Source organism: Canis lupus, chromosome 32 (assembly GCF_048164855.1).
Source record: "Canis lupus baileyi chromosome 32, mCanLup2.hap1, whole genome shotgun sequence".
NCBI classification, from domain to species: domain Eukaryota; kingdom Metazoa; phylum Chordata; class Mammalia; order Carnivora; family Canidae; genus Canis; species Canis lupus.
In genome coordinates, this window is record NC_132869.1 from 14,908,595 (window position 1) to 14,934,285 (window position 25,691).

At 55.0% G+C, this 25,691-nt stretch overlaps 2 protein-coding genes across 5 annotated transcripts; one reads left to right on the forward strand and one right to left on the reverse strand.

The window, feature by feature from the left end:
* Positions 1-894: 894 nt before the first annotated feature.
* DUOX2 (dual oxidase 2) lies at positions 895-21,656 on the reverse strand. 2 transcript variants are annotated; one of them, XM_072808230.1, is made up of 35 exons: positions 21,442-21,656; positions 20,516-21,244; positions 19,778-19,861; positions 19,409-19,498; positions 18,954-19,118; positions 18,171-18,358; positions 17,867-18,068; positions 17,581-17,747; positions 17,107-17,167; positions 16,861-16,957; positions 16,343-16,433; positions 15,979-16,081; positions 15,280-15,443; positions 14,524-14,699; positions 14,185-14,303; positions 13,660-13,797; positions 13,326-13,439; positions 12,933-13,135; positions 12,447-12,632; positions 11,271-11,496; positions 11,098-11,191; positions 9,056-9,231; positions 8,483-8,552; positions 7,980-8,063; positions 7,244-7,422; positions 6,910-7,140; positions 6,683-6,782; positions 5,901-5,950; positions 5,521-5,648; positions 5,112-5,265; positions 3,690-3,922; positions 3,311-3,469; positions 2,816-2,971; positions 2,584-2,712; positions 895-2,276 (listed from the first exon to the last, which is right to left on the reverse strand). In XM_072808230.1, the coding sequence occupies exons 2-35, from the start codon at positions 20,640-20,642 to the stop codon at positions 2,154-2,156; spliced, it is 4,767 nt and encodes a 1,588-aa protein (XP_072664331.1). In that variant the 5' UTR covers positions 20,643-21,244; positions 21,442-21,656; the 3' UTR covers positions 895-2,153. The 2 variants fall into 2 exon arrangements, with proteins under 2 accessions (XP_072664331.1, XP_072664332.1); XM_072808231.1 differs by lacking the exons at positions 20,516-21,244; positions 21,442-21,656 and adding an exon at positions 20,357-20,493.
* On the forward strand, positions 20,739-25,379 carry DUOXA2 (dual oxidase maturation factor 2). Of its 3 annotated transcripts, none has more exons than XM_072808246.1 (7): positions 20,739-20,903; positions 21,026-21,195; positions 22,345-22,402; positions 22,670-22,804; positions 23,423-23,636; positions 24,402-24,616; positions 24,978-25,379. In XM_072808246.1, exons 2-7 carry the CDS (start codon positions 21,049-21,051, stop codon positions 25,169-25,171), a joined length of 963 nt encoding a protein of 320 aa, XP_072664347.1. In that variant the 5' UTR covers positions 20,739-20,903; positions 21,026-21,048; the 3' UTR covers positions 25,172-25,379. The 3 variants fall into 3 exon arrangements, with proteins under 3 accessions (XP_072664347.1, XP_072664349.1, XP_072664348.1); XM_072808248.1 differs by having other exon boundaries at positions 24,534-24,616; XM_072808247.1 differs by lacking the exon at positions 20,739-20,903 and having other exon boundaries at positions 20,939-21,195.
* The last annotated feature ends 312 nt before the right edge of the window (positions 25,380-25,691 follow it).

The following is a 25,691-nucleotide window of genomic DNA, read 5'->3' on the forward strand; positions in this document are numbered from 1 at the left end:
CTCTTAGGGGTTTAAAAAAATTTTTTTAGAGGTGGAGCGGTGCAGAAAGAGAATCTTAAGCAGGCTCCCTGCTGGGGCTTGATCTTACAACCCTGAGATCATGACCTGAGTCAAAATCAAGAGTCAGATGCTTAACCAACTGAACCTCCCACGGTGTTCCAACTCATAACCCTGAGATCAAGAGTTGTGTGCTCCACTGTCAACCCAGTTAGTCTGGAGCCTCTCTATTCTTGTTTTAAATTCACCAGTAAAGAGTGAGCTTGTGAAACCCTAAGCACCCATCCTCTCTACCCCAATAGACACAGACCCCCAGGCCTGAGCTATGACCTCCCTGTGTGGTCCCAGGTGTGTCATGTAATTTCCAACACTTTAAGTAATAAACCTCATCTCTTTCAAAGTCTCCTGATGGGGGCATCTTGCAATCATAAGAAGAACCACAAGGACTACAACACTGATTATTAATGGGCTGAGACTGGCACACAACACATACATTTTCCATCTGCATCTTTTTCGGACCAGTATTGCTATCTGACTTCCTAATACCCACACAGACATTTTTATACACGAGGAAGCAGGCTCAGAGAAATTAAGAGTTTTTCCTCTGTAGCTACTTAAGGATAGAGTTGGCACTGGGATCCTGGTTTCTGATCCAGCATTCTTCCACTTCTGTCAGAGAGATTCCTTCAGTATAGAGGGTTAGGAGCTAAAGGCATTTGCCCCGTCAGAAGAAATTGGGACCAATGAAGAGAGGCGCATAGGGCAGGGATGTGGAGATGGACAGAAACTCTCCCTGCCATTGGTCCTATTGGCTGGAAAACTTCGTGACCCAGCAATTCCACTCCTAGATATATTCTCAAGAGGAATGAGTCCATTATGTCCACCAAAGACAGGTGCGAGAATGTTCATTGAAGCTTTATTCAGAATTACCAAAAACTAGAAACAACCCAAATGTCCATCAACAGAAGAATGGATAAACACTTTGGTACATTTCTATAATGGAATACAATTTGGCAATGAAAATGAATATACCACTGATACACACAACAACATGGATGAATCACAAAGATATTGTGCTGAGTGAAAGAAGCCAGTTTCCAAAGAATACATTCAGTATGGCCAAACCTAATCCAGGGTGACAGAAATCACATCAGTGGTTGCTTCTACTGGTTGGGGGAGACTGTTGGAAATGCTCTATATCGTGACTTGGGTAATGTTGACACATGGACATGTAACTTTACGATTTGCACACTTTGCTGCATGCAAATTATACTTAAATTTAAAAAAATTAAAGCTCAGATTTTTAGGAAAGGGTCAGTTGCAGAAGGAAAAGAAAGTGTCTTAAAGAGCTGAGTATGGAGATGACATCCCAGGCTGCCTCCTGTGTGAGGTCACTAACTTTGTCTGAGTTGCCTAGGATTCAGATGTTTCCTAGGATAAGAGACTCTTAGTGGTAGAACTGGGAGTGCCCTGGGCAAACCGGGACAGCTGGTCACCCGGCTTCTGTGGAAGTAGGAAACTGAGAGGGAATTTTGGGTGTCTGGCAGACAGGCTGGACTCCCTTAGTCTCAGAGCCAAGGGGCTGCCCCACAGACTCAGAGAGGATCCATCAAAAGGTCATGGTATCAGGCATTGCTGGTTGACTGCAGAAACATCAGGACTAGGGAGCCATCTTTGTTCTCTGGTTATTTTTCAGTGTTCCTGACCCTTTAAGAATAAGAAGGGGTCAGGGGTAGAGTTGGAAGGACAAGACCTCAGAGACTGAACAGAGGCAGTTTGACGGTCTAGGTTCCAAGTATCATGGCTTCTGAGCTAGGCTCTGAGGAGATTCTCACTTAGCCCTCAAATGCTGAGTCCAATACCAAAGCAATACATCAACTTTGTACAAGGAAAGCAGAGATATGGGGACTGATCGGAGGCAGACACTATTATATCTCTTCACCTCTACAGATGTTACAAGGCAGGGACTGTCCCCATCCTACTTTTGTTTGCCATAACCTGCTGTGACTTTAGCTAGAGGGGTCTTCTCCACCTTCTCAGAGCATAGGACAGATGGGGCCAGGAGGGAGGGGCTCTTCTAGCTTCCCAGCTGAGGCCTGAGAAAGAAACTGCTGGTAGGGCTGGTCCACAGAGGGAAAACAGGAACCAGGAAGTTCTCAGAAGTTCTCATAGTGGTGCACGAAGTGGGCCTGGTCCAGCCTGTTGATGAGCTGACAGGCCTTCTCTACATTCTTGGTCATTCCTGGAGGGCCACAGCTGAACACCCCAATCTTCGGTACCTATCAAATGTGTTGAAAGGAATGGTTGCAGAGAGGAGAGGCCTGAAGGCTTAAGATGCTCACCCCCAAAAGGAAGCTGCTTCTTGAGCCTGCTGGAATGACCAAGGCATTGACCCCTAGTCCTAAAGAGGAGGCTTGAGTTGGGGGCTGCAGGGGGTCAGGTCTGAAGCCTTCCTCCAACACCTGACCCTATCCTGGGGCTGACATGGGTGGTTCTCCATTCAGATTACAGCTGCAGGCTGCTTGAAGGCCAGGATATCCCAGCAGGGGAAAGCCAGGGTCCCAGGGCAGGTGGGGAGGGGCTGACCTGTGGGTGGACCTCCTGCAGGGACTTGAAGAATGGCTCAAAGGGAGGTCGGCCAAAGTGGGTGATGGAGCGCAGGCCCGTGAACAGACTCCGGTTCAGCACCTTCTGGAAGTGCCGCTCACAGATGTACTGGGAGATGGAGTGGAGGAGGAAGGTCACAGCCAAGCCAGGGTCAGCTCTTAGTCTAGATGGTGGCCCACCTACCTGCCCTGCCTGGCCGGCCCTGACATACCAGCATGGTGGTCCTGAGGTCAAACTTCTCAGCCAGCTGGGTGATGTAGATGTGCACGGACACCAGGTCCTGGTGGTCATTCTCCTCTACCTCCCGGATGATGTCAGCCAGCCACTCAAACTGCCGCTGGGTTCGTGTCACCCAGATGAAGTAGATCTGGGGATACATGGCTGGAGCTCAGGACTCAACTCAGCTGAAGGTTCCTCCACTCCAGATGCCTTCACCTGAGAGGCTGGAAAACCTCAGACCACCCACAGACACCAAAACTCTGGCAACCCCATAAGCTTATAACCAACAGACTCCAGCAGAGGCCCTTCTGTCCATAACTCCTTCCCTCCCTCAAATGTCAGGCATGTGGATAACCATGTATGAATGAATCAGAAGCCTCAGTGCCTAGGAGCTGAGGGCTTTTCCTCATATTACTCTGCTATGATGTGGGGACACAATCAGGCAGTCTGTCTCCATTCCTTCAAAGAATGGGAGAGAGACACTCACCTTTTTACAGAGCATTTGGCTGCCCAAGGATGACTTGAAGACCAGGTCTTTGAGGATAGAGGCAAAGGGGGTGACCCCAATGCCCCCTCCCACCAGTACTGACACCTCAAACTTATGCCATTCCTGATGGCCCTCCCCAAATGGTCCATCAAGGTACAGCTGCCAACCAAAGAGAGAGAGGAGATGAGCCTGGCCTGGCCTCAGCTCTGAGGTTAGAAATGGGGATGGGGCAGGGAAAAGAAGGACATAGGAACATTCTAGCATTTTCTGAGGTACCAGCCTGCTGTTGTGCTGGCTGGAGCATCTAGTCTCAGGGTAGAGGAGGTGGGAAGCCTTTGCCAATGCTGGATCCCCCAAAGTGATTCCCAGTGGTGGGCACCTTTGGGTATCTGGCACAGCCGTCACCCTTTGGAAGTGAGTAGGTCTCCCTGAGGCGAGTGGTCCAGGGCCCCACTGCCCGGATGTGCAGGCTGAGTGTGTCCTCATGGGGTGCAGAAGTCAGTGTGAAGGGGTGGTACTCATTGGTTCCCAGAGCCAGGCAGGCGATCCGCACCCACTGTCCTGACTTATACTCAAAGCCTTGGGGTCGCTGGAACTGCAGGTGGGTCACTCCTGGGGGTCATGAACAGGCAAGGGAAGGGATCAGAACGCTTGCTCCTAGTGCCTGAGGACTGGCAGATGTCCTGTCTTCTCCACACAACCAAGGTACGGGGAGTGGACATATGGTCTGAGCAAGTGGGGTTCCTGGAGGTGGGAGTTGGAGGATCCCTTTCTCTCTTTCCTGGGTAACCCAAGAGCTGGGTTTCTCTGCTCCTGTTTCCAGCTCCTCTCTTCTCCTCCACTCCTTATTCCCATGAAAGTCCTGGGCCCTAGACCACCTTCCTATCAGTCTACAGGTAGGGGACCTCGAGTTCCCCAAGGACCAATTCAGTGTTTACCAAACCTCCACCATCTGAGAATCAATTACTTTTGTGATGGGCCATTTCTACACACCTCTGAACTATTGTTTAATATTTTTCCTTAAATTGACTTACTTTTTTCAATTTGATTTACCTTGACAAACTTCAGATTGCTAAAATGGGTAGAAAACCAGTATCATGTGATCATGTATTCTAAATAGAAGGCAGTATATTTTATCAAATTTTCGCTGGGTACTGTTTGGTACCTGACCATAGCTGAGCTTCAGGCCCATTCTCTTTGTTTAAAAAGTTGATTTGAAGAAAAAAAATGTTGATTTGCAAGTACTGGAGAGTACAAAAGGCATACAAAGCTCCATGCTGAGGCTTTGTCCTGGAGTAATCTTAATTGACATAAAGTTGAAATGAGGTTAATTTTCTTACTATGTTAGTTCTGAAGATTAGATGGTCCTACAACACCTAAAATCATCTTCTGCCAGCCTCTACAGTGATGTGAATTGCCACTTTGGCCAACACAGACTCTCAAAATGTGGGCCTATTGCCCATTTCTGAAGGGGGGATAGTTATTCTAGAAGAAGGGATGGGAGGGGTATTTATGATTCCCCAAGCCCTACCCAGGCCACACAGGAGGTAGTCTGTGTCGTCCTTAAACCTCTTTGTATGCACTCTCAGCTGCCTCTTCTCACAGTCTCTTCTCATTGTTTGCAAGGCCTCCTGGGGGCAAGCATAGCCCTTTCTGGGGCTCTGTTTGCATCAAGAAAGCCTCTTCCCCAAGAGGCTACCAGAAGCCCCCATTGTGGTCTGGAGGCCTGGAGAGCTGTCTCCACACACCTCGTGAGTTGACTTCCAATGCTGTCCACCTGGGGTCAGGCTGGGCCTGGTACCTGAGGGCAGCAGCTCTGCCTTCACCACGCTGATCTCCACCTTCTTCCGGCTCAGGCTCACCAGCTTGTCCCCCACATAGATTAGTGCCGGGACCAGGAAGTAGATGTAGAAACGTGGCAGCTGGATCAGGCCAAAGCTGCCATGGATGATGAGCTGGAGACATGGCCAGTTAGTACAGCTCAGGCAGCCAGGCCCCCTCCCTGAACTCCCCTTGCCTAGACACCTCCTGACCGGCCCTCACCTGGGCTGGGTAGACAAAGCCAGTATAGACTTCAGAGGCTGGGGTCTTCGATCTCAAGGTCTTACCCTGAGATCTGAGGTCCAATTCAGCCTGCTCCCTACCCTCATCATGAGCACTCATCCCTGCCCCATGGCCTGTCCCTGCCCAGAGGAAGCCCTTACCCTTACCAGCACGTAGAGCACAATGTAAAGGTGGTGGGTCAGCCAGAAGCCCCGGAAGCTGCGGCGCCGGAAGTGGTGGGAGGCGAAGACATACATGATGGCCAGAACCAGGAGCAAGAGCACCCCTGTCATGCCTGAGAGCAGTGGGGACTGGCTCAGAGAATATTCTCAGGACCTCAGCATGAGGTGAGAATACAACAGAGCATTGCCCCCATTCTGCCCTCCTTCTCTGACCTCCCTGGCCCAGCTTGTCTGCAGGGGCTGCAGCCAGGGCTTGACATGGAGACTAGAAAGAAACCACGACCACTACAAACAAGCAGGTATTCATGTTAAGTGGAGATCCTGAGATAGAAGCCCCACACCCTACAGACAGCCCCACTCCCTACCTGGGACTGTTTGGAAGAACCACCAGTAGAACTTTTGGGGAAGCTGGGACCTGTAGGGCAAAGATATATGGAACTTCTGTTTGGGGCAGGACTGGCTCCCCCACTGTCACCATGTGACTCTGCTCCTGCTGGCCCTGACTGCTAAGGTTACTGGGCCTCCACTCAGATGGCCAGGGATCCATCTGAGGGACATGGCCTCCATAGAGCCTCCCACAGCTCTACCCTCTGTTATCTTGGCAATTTTTCCCCGTGTTATCTTGAACTCTCCTACCACAGCTGACATTTGCTTCCTTGACTGCTTCATATTCTGTAAGCTCTATGGGGGCAAGGGTGTGGCTCTGCTCATTGCTCTAATCCCTTTGCTCAAACAACGCCAGGCTGAAGTAAATCCCTTTGCTCAAACAACACCAGGCTGAAGTAAATACTCAGTAAGTATTTGCTGAATGACTGCATGAATTTATCCTGCCTATTCCCTGGCACCTGGATGGTCACATAAGATGTGCTCCATAAATGTCTGCCCAGTGAATGAATGATAGGCTAAGATACCAAGCTCTGTGCCAGGTAAGTGTGGGGAAAGGTCTCCAATTCAACTCTCAAATGTCTTTCTGGGCTAATCATGGCCAGCTTGCTTCCAGAGCAAGGAAGTCACCTTTCAGCTTCCCCCACCAGGCTTCTCACTCTCATTCAATGAGAGAGTGGAGTTAAGTGCCATCTATTTCTTTTCCATTATACCCTTCAGCCTGCTCCTAGTGTTCCAAGGGGGAACCCTCCCCAGAACTGACCCATCATTCATGAAGATGTTGGGGAAGATGCAGGCCAGCAGGCTGAGGGGACTGACTGAGAAGATGAAGACATTGACTGCATGGCCAGCACTGTGCAAAACTGAGAGAGATCATGTTAGAGATGTCACTCGGGGCCAACTCTTCCTCCTACCCGAGGGACTGTTTCCCTCCCAGCTAGACCCAGGGGGTTGCAACAAGGGAAGGGGGGATGCCCAGGAGCCACGGACTGGCCAGGACAACAGCAGCCATGGCGATCCAGCGATGGAAGTCCACAGCGGCATCGAAGGGCACGTAGCGGTTGAGGAAGGTCTCTCGCAGGAAGGTGATGAGGTTGCGGCACATGGTGAGCAGGATGTAGGAGAACATGAAGGAGATGCTGGCGGCTGTGCCCCGGGACAGGATGATGCCCACAAAGGTAGTCTCTGCGATGCCCGAGGGTGGCGAGGCAAAGGCATAATCTGGGCAGGGGTGGTGGGGGGATCAGCAGGGCACAGAGGCTGGGGTCAGACACCTGGGCTCTCCACATCTCCCTCCCCACTGCCCATAACCTGGAGCTCTCACAGTAGGCACGCTCTGCAAACAGGCCGGCACAGATGGCTGAGAAGACCACAACGCATACGATGTGCCGCCGGTAGTTCTCCACGAAGCGCTTGTACTGCCGCAGCTTCTGAGCCAGGAGGCCACGCTGCATCTTCTCCTTCAGTGCCTCCGTGTACAGCCGGGGTGTGGGCCCCACCACCCTGCAGCCATGGGAGGCGGCTGGCCCTAAGACCAGGGCACCCCAGCCTCCCCTAAATGCCATCCCACAAAGGAGACCTAGTGACCTGGCAGGGCTCAGGATGGGCCAGAACAGATGAAGGAAGCAGCTTATGGGAAGTTAACTCCTACCCTCCTCCAACTTTTACCTAATATTTATTTGCTCCATCTACTCACTCTTCTGTCTTCCCACTGCTTCACGTTATCTTCCTCCTGCTCATTCCGTCCTTCCCTCCTGCTGTTCCCACCCCCCACTGCCCCTGGCCTTGCTGCTGTGCCCAAGGCAGGCAGGAGCCAGGAGGCCCCTTACTGCCATCTCTGTATTGTATCTGAGGGCCAAGCCTCTTGCCTGAAGACTAGGGTGCAAAGGCTGGAAGATGTTGAAGGATCATTAGGCTCTGTGGCCCACGAGTCAGGTCAGGGACACGTGGAATGAGATACATGATGGTTCCTTGTGTGTCCAGGAAGGGTGGACAGGGCCCAGAGACTTTGAGACTTTTCCCCATGCTTCCTTGGACCCAGGGGTCTGGAAAATACTCACTTTTTTCCAAACCTCTTCTTCAGCCCAGGGCCTCCCAGCTCTGGGGCTTCTGAGGCAGAGAACTCCAAGTCCTGGGAACAGGAGCTGAGAAACGGAAAATGGGGCTTGTTCTCCCCTTGTCTCTGTGGCCAGGAGAAGAACCACCAGACCAGAATTTCAGGAGATGGGGATGGATCCTGGGACCCATCCCTGCCCACAGAAGCCGCCTGTAAAACTGGGCAGAGAGAAGCCAGGCAGGAGATGCAAGGCAGAATGAATAAAAGATTCTGTTGCTGAGAAGGATTCTGTCCTGGAGGGGCAGGGAGAGAGCCAGGCTCCTGAGCCACATGGGGACATGGGGTGGGAGAAGCACTGGAATTTGAACCAGGATCATTCATGTACTAGGAACTTCTTTCAGAGGGCAAATAGCTGATTCCAGGGACTGACTCAGCCAGCACTACTTCCTTCATTTCTCTTCAGGGAACCTGGCTGAGGGGACCTGCCAATGCTCCATTCCTGCTCACCGTTTCCCAGGAGTTCGAGTGATGAATGAGACTCGGCAGCTGATGTTTGGTTTAAAGATGTCTCCAACACCTGAAGAGAAGAACGAGAGTCTTCTCCAGGAAGGCTGCCACAGCACTTGCCAGAGACTTGATCATGTTCTCATCTCTCGTTCCAGTCTTGTTCCCCTCACTACCCACCCTGAGTACCCATTGGACACAAGGCAGCCACTGCTAGACAAGGTGGTGACTTGGTACCATTAGAAAAGGAGACCACCGCATCCTTTGTATAAAGAAAATAATGCCTCTTCATCTGACTAGATACACCCCAGGCCCATGTGCATGAGCTTAGTGAGTGGCATGTAGGCTAGATTTCAGCCCACCCCCTGATGTCTCGGTAGGCATCTTTGTGCAGTGAACAGATTGCACAGCTGAATGTGACACCCTTGATTACATGTATCTGGCTCTATACTAGGCACAAAAGACTTGGGGAGAAATAAAACCTGGGTGATTCTATCCACCAGTAACTCTCATTTTGAAGGAACATCTCTCCCTGACTCCTACCATTTCTTACATACTCACACACCTCCACCTCACCTCTGACGCAGAGCTGCGTACGGCGGAGCTCACTGTCATGATCCCGCAGCATGAAGTGGAAGTCCTCCCACGTCAGTTCCTCCTTGTCCTGGAAGCCTGACTCCCGGAACATGGACTCTACCACCTCAGTCAGCTGGGCCTTGGACAGGCAGTTGTTGGAGATCTCGATGAAGGACCTGGAGGAGGAGGAAAGACAGAGCAGCCTGTCATCCAGCAAGGTCAGGTTCAGGCAGGTGCAGGGTGGGGCGGGCCCTAGATGATCTAATGTGGTTACCAGTGACCCGGGAAATGGCACAGAGAAAGTGTTCATCCAGCCTGCAGCTAACATGAAGCTGGGTGGGGTGGCCAAGGGTTTGAAATTGAAAGTGACCTTGACCAGTTAGAGAAAGCAGCCCTCAAACAAGGGGGCATTGAAAGGTAGGATGAATGTCCACTTAGGGTAGGGACACGTCCAGATGGGCCACAGGCTTCTCATGGGCAGGCTCTCTGCCCACTCTCCTGTGTTAACGCATCCCATGCCACCGCTGGCTTCCCCCTTTCACAGTCCAGTGGGGGCATAGACAGCCCGTGGGGGGGGTGGGGCAGGAGGAGATATAGCTACATTGGCTGTGCTTCCTTGTGCCAGCACTTCAGGGTACAGAGAGGAGTGTCTACACACCCCATCTGATATAGCACCCAGAGTGACAGAGGCAGTGGCCACACTCTTTTCTCAGGCTGTGCTTTGGGACAAAAACAAAACAAGCATGCACATTTGCGTGAGTCCAATAGAAAGATACCTTTGTGAGCATGGCAAAGCAAGCACATTAGAAAAACACATCATCCAAGTGAGACTGAGCAGGATTCACAACTGAGTACAGGCGGAGAAGGTGGATGCTCTGTCCTGGGAGACAGGGACCTTCTCCTAGATTTCCTAGAGCCTCACCCAGGCCTGGGCCTGCAATGGCACACCCATGGAGGGATGGACAGCAATCAGCTTCACCCTAGCCTTTAAAGATTGATTGATTTGAGAGAGAGCTAGTGGGGGGAAGGGCAGAGGGAGAAGGAGAGACAGAATCTTCCAGCAGACTCCCTGCTGTGCAGGGAGCCTGACTCAGGGCTCAGTCCCACGACTCTGAGATCAGTACCTGAGCCGAAATCAAGAGTCCGATGCTTAACTGACTGAGCCACCCAGGCAGCCTCACCCTAGCCTTTTAGACACCCATGTCCAGTTGTGGTATCTGGGCTATAAGAGGGATGCAGCAGTGAGGGGGAATGCTGAGAGCAAATGGAAAGGCTTAAGGTAGAAAAGATAAAAGACTCTGCACTGTTTTATGCATTCTATTTATTCATTTACTCATCTACTCCACCCAATTAAGATTGTATTGAATACCTGCTATGTGCTCATCACAGTGCAGAAGAGATGGAGTCAGTGGGAAACAAAAGAGAAATAAGAACCCTGTCCTTATGGAGCTGAAGGGGACTGTGTTACTGAAACAGTGTCTTAAAGAATAAGAAGTCTATGCATTCAAAACTGGTCTTTAGCAGCACACCACAACCAGAAATAGCTTAAGAAGCAGGAAGAAAGGGGGGCTAGATTATAGGAGAACTTCCCATGTTTCTCCTCCTGCATGTCATGGTGATTAATATTGGAAGAGTGACCAAGATCATCCATCCTCCATCCATTATTTCACAACGTAAAGCACAGTGTTAGGGTATGCAAGAGTTTACAAAGATCCAAAGGCATCCAAAAGGGGCTAGTAGACATTTGTTATTGGTCATGTGGGTTCGGTTGTCACTGTTGTTTGTTTGTTTGTTTGTTTTTAGCTGGGGAAGGAGAACTTTCTGGCTGGTATAGACAGTGCAGATAATAGACCCTCCTGGAGGCAGAGGCCTGGCCAGATACACTTATGAGGCTGGATGCTCTGAGAGCCTAGGATGCAGTAGCTAAGCCACCTCTCAAAACAGATGGTCATATAGCCTCCTCACCCACCCTCCTCTGAATTGACGTGTTTTCCTGTTTCAAATAGCAGGGAGTCTCAGAACTGGAAGGGCCCACACTGTACCGCATCATGGTGAAAAACTCATCCTTGGAGAGGAAGCCGTTTGCATCAAGGTCATACATGGTGAACATCAGGCGAGACTTGTCCTCTGGGGAGCCTGGAAAGAGAAAGGGGGATGCAGATCACTTCTATGCTGAAAGATTGCTGGTTCCTGGAATGGCCCACCCTCCCTCTACCTTTCATAAAGACCACCAGGATGTCCAGAAACTCCCGGAAGGACAGGTAGCCGTTGCCATCTTTGTCAGCCAGAGAGAACATGGACTCCACAAACATGTCCTGGGGCTTAAGGCCCAGGGACTCGGCAAACTCAGCTCTGCTCAGCTCGCAAGTCAGGGCCTCCCGCACCTTCTGTGATGAGTTCAGGGGCAGGGTCCCTGCATCTGCCTGGTCGATGTCCAGCACCTGTATTTGGGCAGCAGAGGGAGAGAGATAAGGAGATGAGGCCTGGGCTGGATGCAGTTCAGTGACCCTTTATATCTCCCCAAAGCCCAATTCAGAAAGGGTGAGCCCTAGTGACTACTCCTGGCCCTTAGTTATACTTCTGCCTTGGGCTTCTGCTCTCCTGTTGAGGGGGTGACTCAAACCTCTAGCAACTAGCCCATCTTCTCCTTGGACCCAAGATCTGGGAGCTTTACACAGTAGGGATGGGATGATGTTAGGTCTGTAGCAGGGCAAGGGGGGAATGAGAAAGGGCAAAGTTTGGGATGCAAAATGCAAAATGAAAGAGCCTATACTGGGGACAGAAGAGGAATAGACAAGGGTGGACAGGCAGGAAGAGGCTAGAGATATGTTCTCTTATCTTGCCTGATTTGGTCTCTGCCCATCATACAAAAAATTTAAAAGTCATATATGTGTAACTACCATTTGTTAAATGCCTACAGTGTACCAAGCACTTGGATAAAACACTATACACAGAACAGTGTTTTTCAAAATGTAAAGCCCCCTGGAGGGCTTGTGGGCCCCAACCACAGAGTTTCTGATTTACTAGATTTGATGGGGAGGTTTTAGATTTCTAACAAATTCCCAAGTAAGGTGGCTGCTGCTGGCCCAGGGGCCACACTTTGAGAACCACTAATGTAGACTATCTTACTGAAGTGTCACAACAACCCAAGGTGATGGATCCTATCTAAATCATTGTTTTATAGATGAGGAAATGGAGATACAGAGCAGAGACGATGGGACTAGCCCAAGGTCAGGCAGGGAATGAGTGGCAAAGCTACAATCCAGTCAAAAGTGTCTGTCTCCAGCCCAGAGAGCAGAAGCTTAGTTTACCCCATGTAGGGTCCTGTCCAGCCCAGCTTCCCTCCAACCCCTGGGCCAGGTCCTGTCTCCAAAAGATACAGCTATGGCACCTGGGCAAACAGGTATCTGAAGAAGATCTCCAGGATTCGGCCCCGCTGCTGCTTGGTCACAGCTCTTCTGAACAGCTCATTCTCTCTCATCTCAGCCACGTCAAGGCCCAGAGACCAGTGCACACAGAAGTCCTGCAGATGCTGCACAAAGGTGCCCCGCTCTTCCTCAGAGTTAAACAGCAGCACCTGGGTAGAAGGAAGCCCGTGCCAGTGCTCAGAGCTCCAGCTCTGGTCCAGTCTCCCCTCAAAGGGACCTTGAGTTTAGGGAAGGGGAGAAAAGCTGCCCCCTGCCAATCCATCCAGGCTGGAACCCAGTGAGTAGACCAAAGGGGTCAGAGGGAGGGTCATGTTGAGTGTGGGCTCTCCCCAGCATTGCCTTCACAAGGGAGCTCTGTAGCTGGGGAGAGGGCAAGCTGACAGGACTTGCTCTGAGAGGGGAGATACATAAATAAGCATTCCAGGTAGGGGAGGCAGGAGGGGCCATACCAGGTCATACTCCTTGGGGATCTTGAGTAGCAGGGTATGGCGTCCACGGTTGCTGGACAGTATGAGGTTGACCTGCTGGGGGGGCTGCAGCTGGACAGTGCGGAGCACAGACAGCTGTCTGTCCAGGACCTGCAGTCGCCTGTCTGGGAGCAGCTGGATGGTGATGGGACAGCTTTTCTCCCTGGGGCCTGGCCACTCCATCGCTGGGGAAGGGACAATTGGGCAGAGAGTTCAACAGAGGTACCCAGGCCCCTAACCTCAAGCCAATTCCACTCTACCAGTCTGAGCAGGCACCCCAAAGCCTGGCTTTAACCTCATATCTGTAACCTGGTTTTTCTCCCAGGGCCCCCAATCTGACCCCCACTCCCGTCTCTCCCCTCAGCCCCATCTCACCTGGCACACCGTCTTTGGCTGCTTCTTTCTTCACACTCTCTTTGCCTTTCTTCTGTAGCCTTTTGCGCTCTCGGCCTCGGAAATGGGCCACCACCCCAGAGATAAGCAGGCTCACTGAAAAGGATCAGAAGGAGCCAGTGGGGAAGGGCCCCTTTGCCCACAGCTTCACTGAAGGTTCTACTCTTGCCCCTCCCTTCACAAGGTCCCGTGCACCTGGCTTCAACTGCAGCGAGAAGCTAGTCCCACAGACCAGCACATTATGAGGGGCAGGGACAATCAGAGGGCAGGGCAACAGCCAGGAGAAAAGAGGTGGGTGAGGGTGTGAAGGGCTCACCTAACGGAAGACAGCAGAGGGCCACAATGGTGATGCCAAAACCAGGACCGCTGCCCTCAAAGTAGTCAAACACGGTTAGGGGCACACATTGGGGCAAACCTTGAGTTGTGAGCTGCCGAGGCTGAGGGCAGGGGGCACCTAAGGGAAAGGATACAGAAGATCTCAAAGTCTGAGCATCTCACTCATAGGTCAGGTATTCTTCTCTCTCCTGTAAAGAACCAGGTACCCTTCTCCTTCCCAGGTCCACCTCTCTGGAGCTTGTTCCCCTCAAAAAGTCTCCTTCCATATCCTGTTCTCAGTATCCATCCCAGCTTGACCACAGAGTACAGCCTGCAAACCAGTCTAGTCCCTACGAGGGGAGGCAGCCTAATGCACGCTTCCCAGTGCAGTCACCCTCATGCAGGCTTCCCTAATACAGAAGGGACTTCCTGGCACCTGGCTCCCTGGACAGGACCAAAGTGATTCCCCCTCCATGCTTAGTCCTTTCTCTGGCTGCCATTCACTATGTTCTCCCAGGCCACCCACCGTCATGCCAGATAAAAACATTGGGTTGCAGAGCACTGTGGTTCACGTTAGTAACAGCCACCAGCACGTCCCAAAAAGTGGTGTTTTTTATTTCCGCAATTTCCTCTTTGGAGAATAGCCTGTTGGAGAAAGCCAGGAATTGTTGGCATGGGAAGGGGCTGCCAGCCTCCAGCAATCTCGGATCCAGGGACCCAGATGAGGAAAAAGACCCAGAAAGTCTGGGGGGAAGGGTGAGGCCAGCTGGGAATCAAAGGCCCTTGAGGCTGCTGACATTACACACAGAGGTTCTGGGGCTCAGGCCAAGGTAGAGTCTGAGGAAGGTGCGCCGGCAGACCTTACCCATTTCTGGTGTTCTCAAACCAATAGCGGTCACCATCCCGCAGCCTCACAAACTGGTCGAGGATGATGGCACTGAAGAGGGACCCGGGGTCCCCATGGCTCTCCAGGAGCCCCCCAGGGAGCAGCTCCAGCCTGGTCAGGTCCTGGTTGTACAGGGCAGCTGTGGCCTCCAGCACCTGGGGCATCACAGTAAGTGAGGAGTATGTGTGTGCACACACACGCATGTTTGTGTTAGGAAGGGCAGTCACTGTTGCTCCATCCTTCAAACACAGGACTCCCTCAGCTTTCCGGCTTGCTGCTCAGGCCTGAGGGAGTCTCCTCTTCCTAGACAGCCCCCCTCAAGAGTGGCAAGTCTGATGGAAGGACAAATGTGTCTCCACCCATGGTGAGACCGCTGTGAGGTGCCTGAGGACCATATCCACTACCCAGACTATCCGGCCCCAACAATGAGCAGTTTCAAGGTCACCCAATTGATGAGGAGGGCACCAGCAAGAATAGGACAATGGCACCCAACATAGGCCAGCCTGCAGGAATGGTACAGTGTAGCAGTGAGGAACATAGAACACACTCTAGAATCAGAGGGCTGAATTTAAATCCTGTCTCTATGACTGACTTACCAACTATGTCATTGGTAAAATAAGGGTAATGATAGTATCTACCCTATAATATTCTTGATATAGATTAAATGAGTTACATATGTACAGGTCTTAAAACAAGAAAGTTTTAGCTGCCATTGCCATCATTAGTATTTCTCACCTGGGCGTCCACATTGGGGTTGATATGACTCCAATTCCTGGGAATCTCCAACCCCAAAGCCATCAGGGCTTGGGTATAGCTGGGCAGCCCCATATCTCGGCCACGTTGGATACTGCTGGCCACATAGTCTGTGCGGGAGAACTTGCCAGAGCCAGGCCAGTAGTCTGATAAGGAGGGAGGACCAGGCTATAGACTGAATCCTCCTGACCCTTCTTTGTCCAGCAGCCTTACTTTAGGCTGTTGGAACTACCCATCCCAGCACTCCCAATATATGGGCCCATATCAACCTTGCCTCCATGTGGGGTCAATGTTACCATGTGTGATGGGAGGCAATTTTTCTGGCAAGAATCTTCCTCTGGGACTCAAGACTGTTCTAGTCACCAAGTAGTATATTCCCTGTCCTTTACCTCCTTAACCTCATGAAAGGGCTGGATGAAAAGCTTTAGAGACCTAAGCACCAAGGAGTTTGTGCTGTCACCCCTCCTCCCACTCTTAAGCATAGGTAAGTTAGAATAAAAACTACACTAAGCTCAAATTAAGCAAAAAAAAACAAAATAAAATATTTTTTCTTCTATTTGCAGTGTGTGTATCTGTGTTCCCACATTGTAGATATTCTAGGGTCTGCCTGTTGATTCATCCAGAAGGATCCCCAGGCTTCTGGGCCTCTGGGCCCTTCTCCCCTCTGGTTCTTGAGCTCACCCCTCAAATCTTCAACCACTATCCTGTCCTCTAGCTCTGAAATCTGGGAGGCCATTCCCAGCAGGAGCTGATCCACCGCCTGGGCACTGTTCAGGTTGGCGTTCTGGAAATAAACAACACATTCAAGGTAGGCTCTTGGGCCTCTCCCCAAAGCCTGGCTCTTGTCACCCTGAACCACTGCAGTACCTCAGGACAAAGAGCCCTTGGCCCATCCTAGACTCTTTTGAGCTGTTGTCTCCAGATAATTTTCTGATCCCTACTACCTGGAGCAACAACACCCGAGAAAGGGAATGGTTGCTTTTCCCAGCATGTGTGTCCAGGCTGACACTGACCCACCTTCCCATGACCCGGACCCCAGGCTGACCTCCCGAAGCCAGTAGCTGTTGCAGACCCTGAGAGCTGGGGAGCTGCCCAAATCCTTGGTCAGGACCATCTGGAAATGACAACTGGCATTTCTGAAATGGAGAATCAAGGATGAGATGAGAAATCAGGGAAAAAGCTGAGATGAGGTTGAGTGGGATGAGAGACTCAGAGGGGTATGGCCAGGACTGAGGACTGAAACTCTTTGAACGTAGCAGAGATGTGGCAATGTGTGTGGATGGAAGGTATGGGTTGTTCTTTGCCCACCTACAGTGGGAAGGTGGGGAATGAGAGTAACCCAACTGCTGGACAAATCCTGCTCTCAGCAACCAAAGTTCAGCCATTAGGAGGGATTGTTAAGATTGAAACTCCTACCCCAGGGTCCTTTTTAGGGTTCCAAATTCTGCTTCTCTTCCCCATTAAACTGTGGAGTTGTATAAAAGGCGCCAGGTCCCTGAGGAGCCTTGATTCTTCACCTCTGCCAGCATTCTACACCTCTCCCACTGTCAGCCCCTCCCTCACCTCATGTAGACGCCAGGGGGCACCATGGTGGAGAAGAACTGCTCAGACGCCACCAGGAACTCTGGGGAGATGCTGGGGTCCAAGAAAGGATGATACCCTGCCCCATATGGTAATAAGAGAAATAGACTCCTTATCACATCGTGCCATACATGCACTTACCCTATGGATCCTATGGATCCTGGCCACCCCCACCCCCGGCCACTGCTCCTCTTCCATAATCCCGATATCTTAACCCAACTCCTTTACCTGTATATTTTGGGAGTGTTTTCTGCAGGAAGCTGGGCAGCCACTCATAGAGAGCAATGTTCTGAGGGTCAAGAGAGGGCAAAAGGGAGGCAAGTGCTGGAGCAGTCCCGCTGGAGGGACCTGAGCCCAAGGAAGCCTTAGGTGGGAGATGAGGGCCAGGCAGGGGCAGTCAGTCATAAGGGAGGCAAGTCAAACGGGACAGGTGTGGAGGCCTGTCCCCCACTAGGAACACGGGATGGGAGCAGGGACCACTAGCTAAGAAGCACAGCCAAGTCTCCTGTATAATAGCCCTTTGCCTGCCCCTCCTCCTTGGGGTCCATTCCCAGATGCTAGCTCCAGTTCTGGGGAGCAGCGCCCTCCTGGAAAGGGGCGTTTCTGGGGGCTGCTCATGCGAGGAACGAGGGCTCCGCGGGGCACGGTGGGGGTGGGGGGGTGGGGGGCAGGCGGGGGACGAGGGGAGGGCGTGTGACGGACCTGGTAGGTGGCAATGACCCTCTTGCGCGCGTGCTGGAACAGCTCCTCGTCCCCCCAGTGCGGGTGCTGGCGGGCCAGCCGCTGCGCGCACAGGTTGTGGTAGCGGAACCACAGCAGGCCCAGCGCCTGCAGGAAGGGGTCGCGGTTCCCTCGCTCCGCCCCGAAGGCTGCACGCACGCAGGGCCAGGGCCGCAGGGAGGAGATGGGCGGCGGTGTGACCACGGGGAGTGCCCCGGCCGCCCCCGCCCCCGCCCCCGGCCGCCCCCGCCCCCGCCCCCGGCCTCACCGTACAGGCCCCCGGGCCCGCGCTGGCCGCTGGCGGGGTCGGGCGCGCTCCACATGAGCAGGGGCGGTTGCGCGTTCCGGGGGAAGGCGGGGTCGGGCCCCGACGCCAGCTGCCCCCCGGAGAAGCTCCGCAGCGCGTCGCTCCAGGAGTGCGAGGAGCCGTAGATGGCGCTGCCGTCCAGCCAGCCCGTCACGGCGTTGGTCTGCGGGGGCACCGGGGGGCTGAGCCGCGCTGGCGGAGGCGGGTGTCCGCGGGCGAGGCTGTGGGAGGACCCGCACCCGGGAGCCCGCCTGCCTCGTCTCACCAGGTCCCGGGGGTTACTGGGGCTCTGTCCGCTCTCGGGGTCCCAGCGGCTCCTCTGGAAGGGGAGGACCACGTCCCCGCGCCCGTTGGGGTCGAACACCGGGTCCCCGGGCGGGATGCGGATGTTGAGGAACTCGGCTGGGCAGCCGGGTGTCTCCACGCTCACCAGGTCCGAGAGCACGTGGTAGCCTGTTGGCAAGGGGGCCAAACTGATGGGAATGGCCATTCCCCTTGGGCAGCGAGTTTCTCTAGGTTTCTTAAGAGTCAAAAGACATGTTGGAGTGCAAGCTCTACCACCCGCTCCGGGCCTTTTTTTTTTTTCTAATTTTCAGAGTGGGGATATAGTTTCCCCTCCACCCACCTCATAACATTGTTGCAGCAATCAAGATAATACGAGTGTAAGGGCTCCCCAAACTGATTCCCATCCCCCAACAGATTTTGCCTCCCCCTTTCTCTTCGCAGGAAAGAGGATATAATCATACTGGCAGGAGAGCGGTGGCGGAGGACTCAGCTCCTAGGAGGTATGTATAGTGGCGGTCCAGGGACACTCCCAGGTTTGGAGCAAGGGGTAAGAGAAAGATCGGAAAAGCAAATATCCCTGAGTCGAGACACTCCCAAATCCCTCTGAGATAGAAAGGCTGGGAGTGCGGCTCAGTGCGGAGGAGGAGGTGCCTGGGAGGCTTGGGTCCGTCCCCTGCGCTCTTGCAGAGGGCCACCGGGCCCCTCTCCCCAGGCGCTGAGCTAAGCGACTGATCGCCCCCGTGTTCTCCCACTTTGCTCTCACCAAAGAAGACCCCCAGCACGGTGCGGTTGCGCAGGGATGCCTGCCCGGCCGGGCCCCGCGTGGCGGCGTCGCTCAGGAGGCGCGGGTTGGGCAGCAGGGGCTCCCCCAGGGCCTGGTAAACGCCGTCCGCGTAATTGGCCGGCACGCGGCGCTGCAGTCGGAAGCCTGTGCGAAGCGGGGAGCCGAGCTCTGTCCGGGCACTCCGTCCCCAACAAGCCCTCAAACCTCTCCCTACACCACGTCCGATCCCCATCCTCCCTGACGAGACCCTCCTTCCCGGGGTCTCCTGGTCCCCGGAGTGCGTAAGAGTTCCGGGCGCAGACAGCGAGGGGGCGGGGTGCGGCTGGCGGCGCGCTCCCGGCATCTCCGCGCGGGGTCTCCCGCCGCCCGGCTCTCCACTAGCCATCCCCCCAACCCCCTCCACCCTCACCCCCGCCCCGGACCACGGGACTCACCCGCTGCGCCCAGCTCGTGATGCCTCAGGTTGTTGAACCAGCCGTCGTAGCGCTGCACTTCCCAGGACAGTGGGGGTGAGTCCTGGCCGCCTGGGGGTCAGAGAGTGAGTGGTCCGCCCAGCGCTAGCCTCCCTGCGACCACGACCACCCGGGGACACGACGGCCTCGCCCGCCCGTGCTTCTCCCGCTCCCAGAGCGCCCCCAACCTTACCCAAGAGGCAACACCTGAGCGGCTTTGAAGCTGCCCTGGGATATTTCCCATCCCGCTCCGTGTGATTTGACGGATCTTGTAGCTTGCCTGCATCTGTTCCTCCCGGTCCTCAGGAGGTACGGGGTGACATCCCGAAGCGAGGGGCGCCGGATACTTACCCGCGGGATCCAGGGATGCAGTCAGCAGAGCTCCCAGGAGCACCACTGCCTCTGGCCTTGCACAGAGCATGCTGAACCCGCTGCCTGGGAGGTGGGAGGTGAAAAGTGAGGGACGAGGAGCTAGTGTCCCCATGCCTGCAGCCCGCACTGGGGAAGAGGTGCCTCATGTTTCCACTTCTGGAGCAAAGCTTTTAGAAGCATCACCAAAGATCCACACCTGCATGCCACTCTTTTCAGGATACCTGGTAAACACTGACACTGGGTCCCCACTTTCTACCTGGTGGAAGAACTAACAGTGGCCAAAGGAACCCCCCAGGCCACTAGTCCTCTGAGGTTGGTCAGTCCCAGGCAGAACTTTACATCCAGCCTCGCAGCCACCTGCCCGCATCTCCACCCCCACGGGACAACCTCCAATCTCCATCCCCAAGCCCTCTGTAACTGCTTCTCCTAGAGGAGGCATGGAAGGGAAAGCCATTAGTGAGCTGGGAACCCATGATCTGCAGCCCCTCCTACTCTGCAGTGAATGCCTGTGCATGGACAAGAGGGATGGAAAGATCAGGCCCCAAACTCCTGTCCAACCTCTGGTTTAGGACCCCCATCTGGGGTCAGAAGTTTTTCTTTCCTCTAAGAATCTTTGCTTCTCTGCTCTCCTCCCAACCTCCATCTTCCCAACACAGTACCACCACCCCTGCCCCTCCCAACTCTGAAGATCCTTTGCCTCCCCAGCAGCAGTCTTACCCTCTTTTCTGGATCCTCTAAGGCTAGCTGCCCTGGTGTCCACTTGAGTCAGATCAATGCCAAGAGTCTGCATCTGGACAGGAAGCTCACCCTCTTGCTGTGATGGTAGGGCTCCCCTCATTTGCATAGCAGCCTCCACCCCTTATTTGCAGGATTTCTTCCCAACCCCACCCAGCTGCCAAGCCCAGACAATGGCCCAGCCAGCTGCCCTGGCTACTATAAAAGGGCTCCAGGTCCTGCACCGCTTACAAACACTGTGTGAACCACAGAGCTGCGAAAGTAACTGGCTATAGCCAGTGAGAAATAATTCCTCTCTCCTGCCTACCCGACCCCTCCTGGGGCCAACCCAGAGCACTTGAAGGCAGCCAGCCACTCTGCTTCCTTAGGGGTGAGTTGAGGAGCTCAGACTTGACCAGCCCATTGAGTCCTGTCCAAGAACACAGGAGACTGGGTAAAGAGAACTGGGATTCGGGCTCGGTTGCCAGGTTCTCACTTTTCCCTCTCCACCAGACCCAGCCTGGCCTGGTTGCAGCATGACTCTGTGGAATGGCGAGCTGTCTTTCTACCCCCAACCCCGGCATGCCCCTGGCTTCAGCGTCCCATTGCTCATCGTCATTCTGGTGTTCTTGGCCTTGGCTGCCAGCTTCCTGCTCATCTTGCCTGGGATCCGTGGTCACTCGGTAAGGAGATGCTAGATGCTAGGGCCTGAGGGTCATGGGCAGCTTGTCTCTGGAAGACATAGGACAGGTAATACTGTAATAAGGGCCTCCATGAATAGTCAGATGAAATGTTGAACCAGAGGAACATAGATGGAGCAGACCCAGAAATCTGGTGCAGCAGGCACTGCCCCCCCTCCCCCTGCACCGCTGCCCAAAGACTGAGAGAGGTTGAGGCCCTGTACAAGACATTCTAGAGACTGATCCCACCTGGATCATTCAGGAGGCTGCTACAGAGAGTGGGTGCCCAGTCCAGGAATCCTGGGGCTACTTCTAGTCTTCACATGCTGCTGGAGTCTCCCTCCTCTCCTCAGACTGTGGCTGCACTCCAGTTTCAGCCTCCAAGTACTGACCAGTGGACCAAAAGGATAGAAACCAGTGGCTGAGACTGCTGTGTTTCACTGGTGTGCTGGGTTAAAATGCATGTGTATGGGCTCTCCCATCCTAGGAACTCGGGGACTTCCATGCAGGATTCAAAGTCGTAGCAGACTGGGTAGTTTTTGTTGGACTCCCCCTTCTCCTAGAACATAAGTTGTTTTTCAAGTCTAGGACTATCTAGCCTTCCTGAGTCTTGCTCTGTATTGGTTTCCTTGGGAAACTGGTGCAACTAGGAATATCTGAGAGGCTGCATTCCCTCCTTCTCTACTTGGCAACAGGACACTGAGGCTGCCCTCTCCTGGGGTAGGTGACCTCAGCCTGCCTAGCACTTCTGGACTTACTGAGCCTCACCATAGTAGTGACTCAAGTAGCTGGCAAGACCAGGACCAGGAGCCAGATGGGGGAGGGGGAAGGGGGGAGGGGGGGAGGCTGTGGGAGTGAAGGTGATGGGACAACACCAGGCAGAGAGCCAGATTGCAGAGTGGACTGGGAAATGGGGTAGGGAGGCAGAAGTGCCTGGCTAGAAAACTTTGGAAATGCCAGTGGCTCAGAGGGACTTGCACAGAAAGCAAGACTGTAACTTCAAAACATCAGGAATGTAACTGGGAAAAGGGTGTGGGGCAGGAGAGGACAGTTGCAAGGGCACTAAAGATCTAGGTGGCATGGGGTCAAGGGAGGTCTTGGGGGCTCTAGTTGGGCAGTTACCAGGCCTGACAGAGGTTCCTGTTCCTGCAGCGCTGGTTCTGGCTGGTGAGAGTTCTTCTCAGTCTGTTCATAGGCGCAGAAATTGTGGGTGAGTGTGCTGTGCAATGGATCAGGAGAGGACCTGGGGTGAGGATGGAGGTGGGTGGAGGGCACCTAGGGAAATGGAGATTTGGGGTTTATTTTCCACTCTCTCTTCCCATTCTTTGGCTCTTTCTAGTGCCCACTCTTCCACCCTTACAGTGTCTACCACCTTGGACCCCTAGAGCCCCCATCTCTCTGTACAGTGTCCTGTCTGCCCTCCCACTCTGCAATTTCCTTGTCCTCAATTCTCTCCCTAATCCCCCCCCCCCCACAGCCGTGAACTTCAGCGCACAGTGGTCAGTGGGAGGGATTAACACCAACACATCCTACAAGGCGTTCAGTGCAGCACGAGTCAGCGCTCACGTTGGTCTGCACATCGGCCTGGAGGGGATTAATATCACACTCACAGGTGGGGGCTTGAACTTCTGGAGTAGCAGATGGGGTGGTGGGGGGAGTGCGGCAGGGGCAGCCAGAGGAAATCTCGGACCCCACAGGCTTGAATAGTTTTTTTTTTTAATTTTTATTTATTTATGATAGTCACAGAGAGAGAAAGAGAGAGAGGCAGAGACATAGGCAGAGGGAGAAGCAGGCTCCATGCACCGGAAGCCCGACGTGGGATTCGATCCCGGGTCTCCAGGATCGCGCCCTGGGCCAAAGGCAGGCGCTAAACCGCTGCGCCACCCAGGGATCCCGGCTTGAATAGTTTTTGAATGGTTTCCTTTTTTTTGTTAAGCTTTTATTTATTTACTCATGAGAGACACAGAGAGAGGGGCAGACACAGGCAGAGGGAGAAGCAGGCTCCATGCTCCCCTGATCCCGGGATCACACCTTGGGCCAAAGGCAGACACCCAACCGCTGAGCCACCCGGGCATTCCCTTGAATAGTTTTTAGTCCTCACGGATCCGTGTTCTCTCCAACCGCTGCCGAACCCATTTTTCCGCACACCCTCCCCCCTCCCATCCGTATTAGCTTAGCCGCGGTCCCGGATGGTGCGACATCCCTGACCCCGGCCGCCCTCCCGTCGCAGGGACCCCAGTGCATCAGCTGAACGAGACCATCGACTACAACGAGCACTTCAAGTGGCGTCTGGGTGAGAACTACGCCGCGGAGTACTGGGACGCCCTGGAGAAGGGGCTGCCCGATCCAGTTCTCTACCTGGCCGAGAAGTTCACCCCGAGCAGCCCCTGCGGGCTGTACCGCCAGTACCGCCTGGCGGGCCACTTCGCCTCCGCCGCGCTGTGGTGAGCCTGGAGGCCCGGCCGGCGGGAGTGAGCGCGCGGGGGGCGGGAGCCGGGGGGCGCGCGGGGGGCGGGAGCCGGGGGGCGCGCGGGGGGCGGGAGCCGGGGGGCGCGCGGGGCGTGGGAGCCGGGGGGCGCGCGGGGCGTGGGAGCCGGGGGGCGCGCGGGGGGCGGGAGCCGGGGGGCGCGCGGGGGGCGGGAGCCGGGGGGCGCGCGGGGCGTGGGAGCCGGGGGGCGCGCGGGGCGTGGGAGCCGGGGGGCGCGCGGGGGGCGGGAGCCGGGGGGCGCGCGGGGCGTGGGAGCCGGGGGGCGCGCGGGGGGCGGGAGCCGGGGGGCGCGCGGGGCGTGGGAGCCGGGGGGCGCGCGGGGGGCGGGAGCCGGGGGGCGCGCGGGGGGCGGGAGCCGGGGGGCGCGCGGGGCGTGGGAGCCGGGGGGCGCGCGGGGGGCGGGAGCCGGGGGGCGCGCGGGGCGTGGGAGCCGGGGGGCGCGCGGGGGGCGGGAGCCGGGGGGCGCGCGGGGGGCGGGAGCCGGGGGGCGCGCGGGGCGTGGGAGCCGGGGGGCGCGCGGGGCGTGGGAGCCGGGGGGCGCGCGGGCCGAGAATCCCCGCCTCTCGCAGGGACGTCAGGAGGCCCGCACAGGGCGTCGGGACCCAGGGAGACCCGGAGGGTTCCGCCTCGCGCTCGCCGTCCCTGCCCCTGCGGCTGGGGGGTCGGGACTCGGAGGAGGCGAGGCCGGGCAGCCAGTCAGGGTGCGGCGCCCCCTCCGCAGGGTGGCGTTCTGCTTCTGGCTCCTCTCCAACGCGCTGCTCTCCATGCCCGTCCCGCTCCACGGGGGCCTGGCGCTCCTGACCGCCGGCGCCTTCGCGCTCTTCTCTACCTTCGCCTTCGCCTCCATCTCCAGCGTGCCGCTCTGCCCGCTCCGCCTCGGCTCCTCCACGCTCACCACTCACTACGGTGCCGCCTTCTGGGTCACCCTGGCCACGGGTGAGGACCGAGGGGGCGGATCCCGGGAGGCCCGGGGAGGGCACGGGACTCATACCGAGGTGCGCTTTCCCCGTTTACAAAATGAGTCCACATACTAGATCATCTGATTTGCTCCTCTTAATAGCTCCTACAAGCAGGCACTGTTATACCCATTTTCCAGAGGAGGCCAGGGGCTTCTGAAGGGCGCTTGCCCCAGTTAGCACATGAACTCGTGTATCACGTAATCCGTATTAGAGGTCTTTCTGCTGCATGTGCTGGGGGAGGAAATGCAAGGTGTAGCTCCCGGGAGATGGAAGCGGGCTGGCCAGGTTCTGGCCTGCAGACCTGACTACCCTGTTTCTTTCTGTCGGGGTCACCGCAGGCATCCTGTGCCTCCTCCTCGGAGTGGCCGTGGTGAGTCTCCACTACTCTCGGCCCAGCGCTCTTCGCACCTTCTTGGACCAAAGTGTCAAGAACTATGGTAGCCAGGTGAAAGGGAGCTTGCCTCTCATCCTCAACAACCCACTACATAAGCAATTTGGAGCCCTGGACTTAACGACCAGTACTAACCTTTGAGGGAGACTCAACTGCGGACTTCTCCCGGCCTCGGCCCTCTGCAAACCCGGTAGCAATACCTGCTGGGCTCTGGCCAGAAGAGCATGAGGACAGTCCCTGCACGGCAGGCTGGGCGCAGGGAAAAGCAGGCGGCCTCAGACATGCCGCTCTCCTGTGCCCTGAGAATGGTCTCCCAGGGCGAGCTGTAAATAATTTTTTTTTAAACTTGTTTCTGTTACATTCCATGGCTTTTCCAGGCTTGGGAAATATGAGTCGTCAGCCTACTTCCCTGGGTTGGAAGCAGTCTCTCAGCCTTGCCACAGGCTCTGGGAGAGGGGCGCCCTCTAGTGAGCCCAAAGGGAACCCACAGGAGCCAGCATCTTCTAGAGCTGCTCCAGAAGGATCCTAGGTAGCAGTAAGGAGGCAGGACACCCTCCCACTGGCCCAGTGGGATCCCCCTCTGCTCGCCAGCTGAGTGGAGTAGGAGGGAATGGCATTTTTGAGGTCATTTATTAACTCTAGTTTATTCACTAAGAGGTAG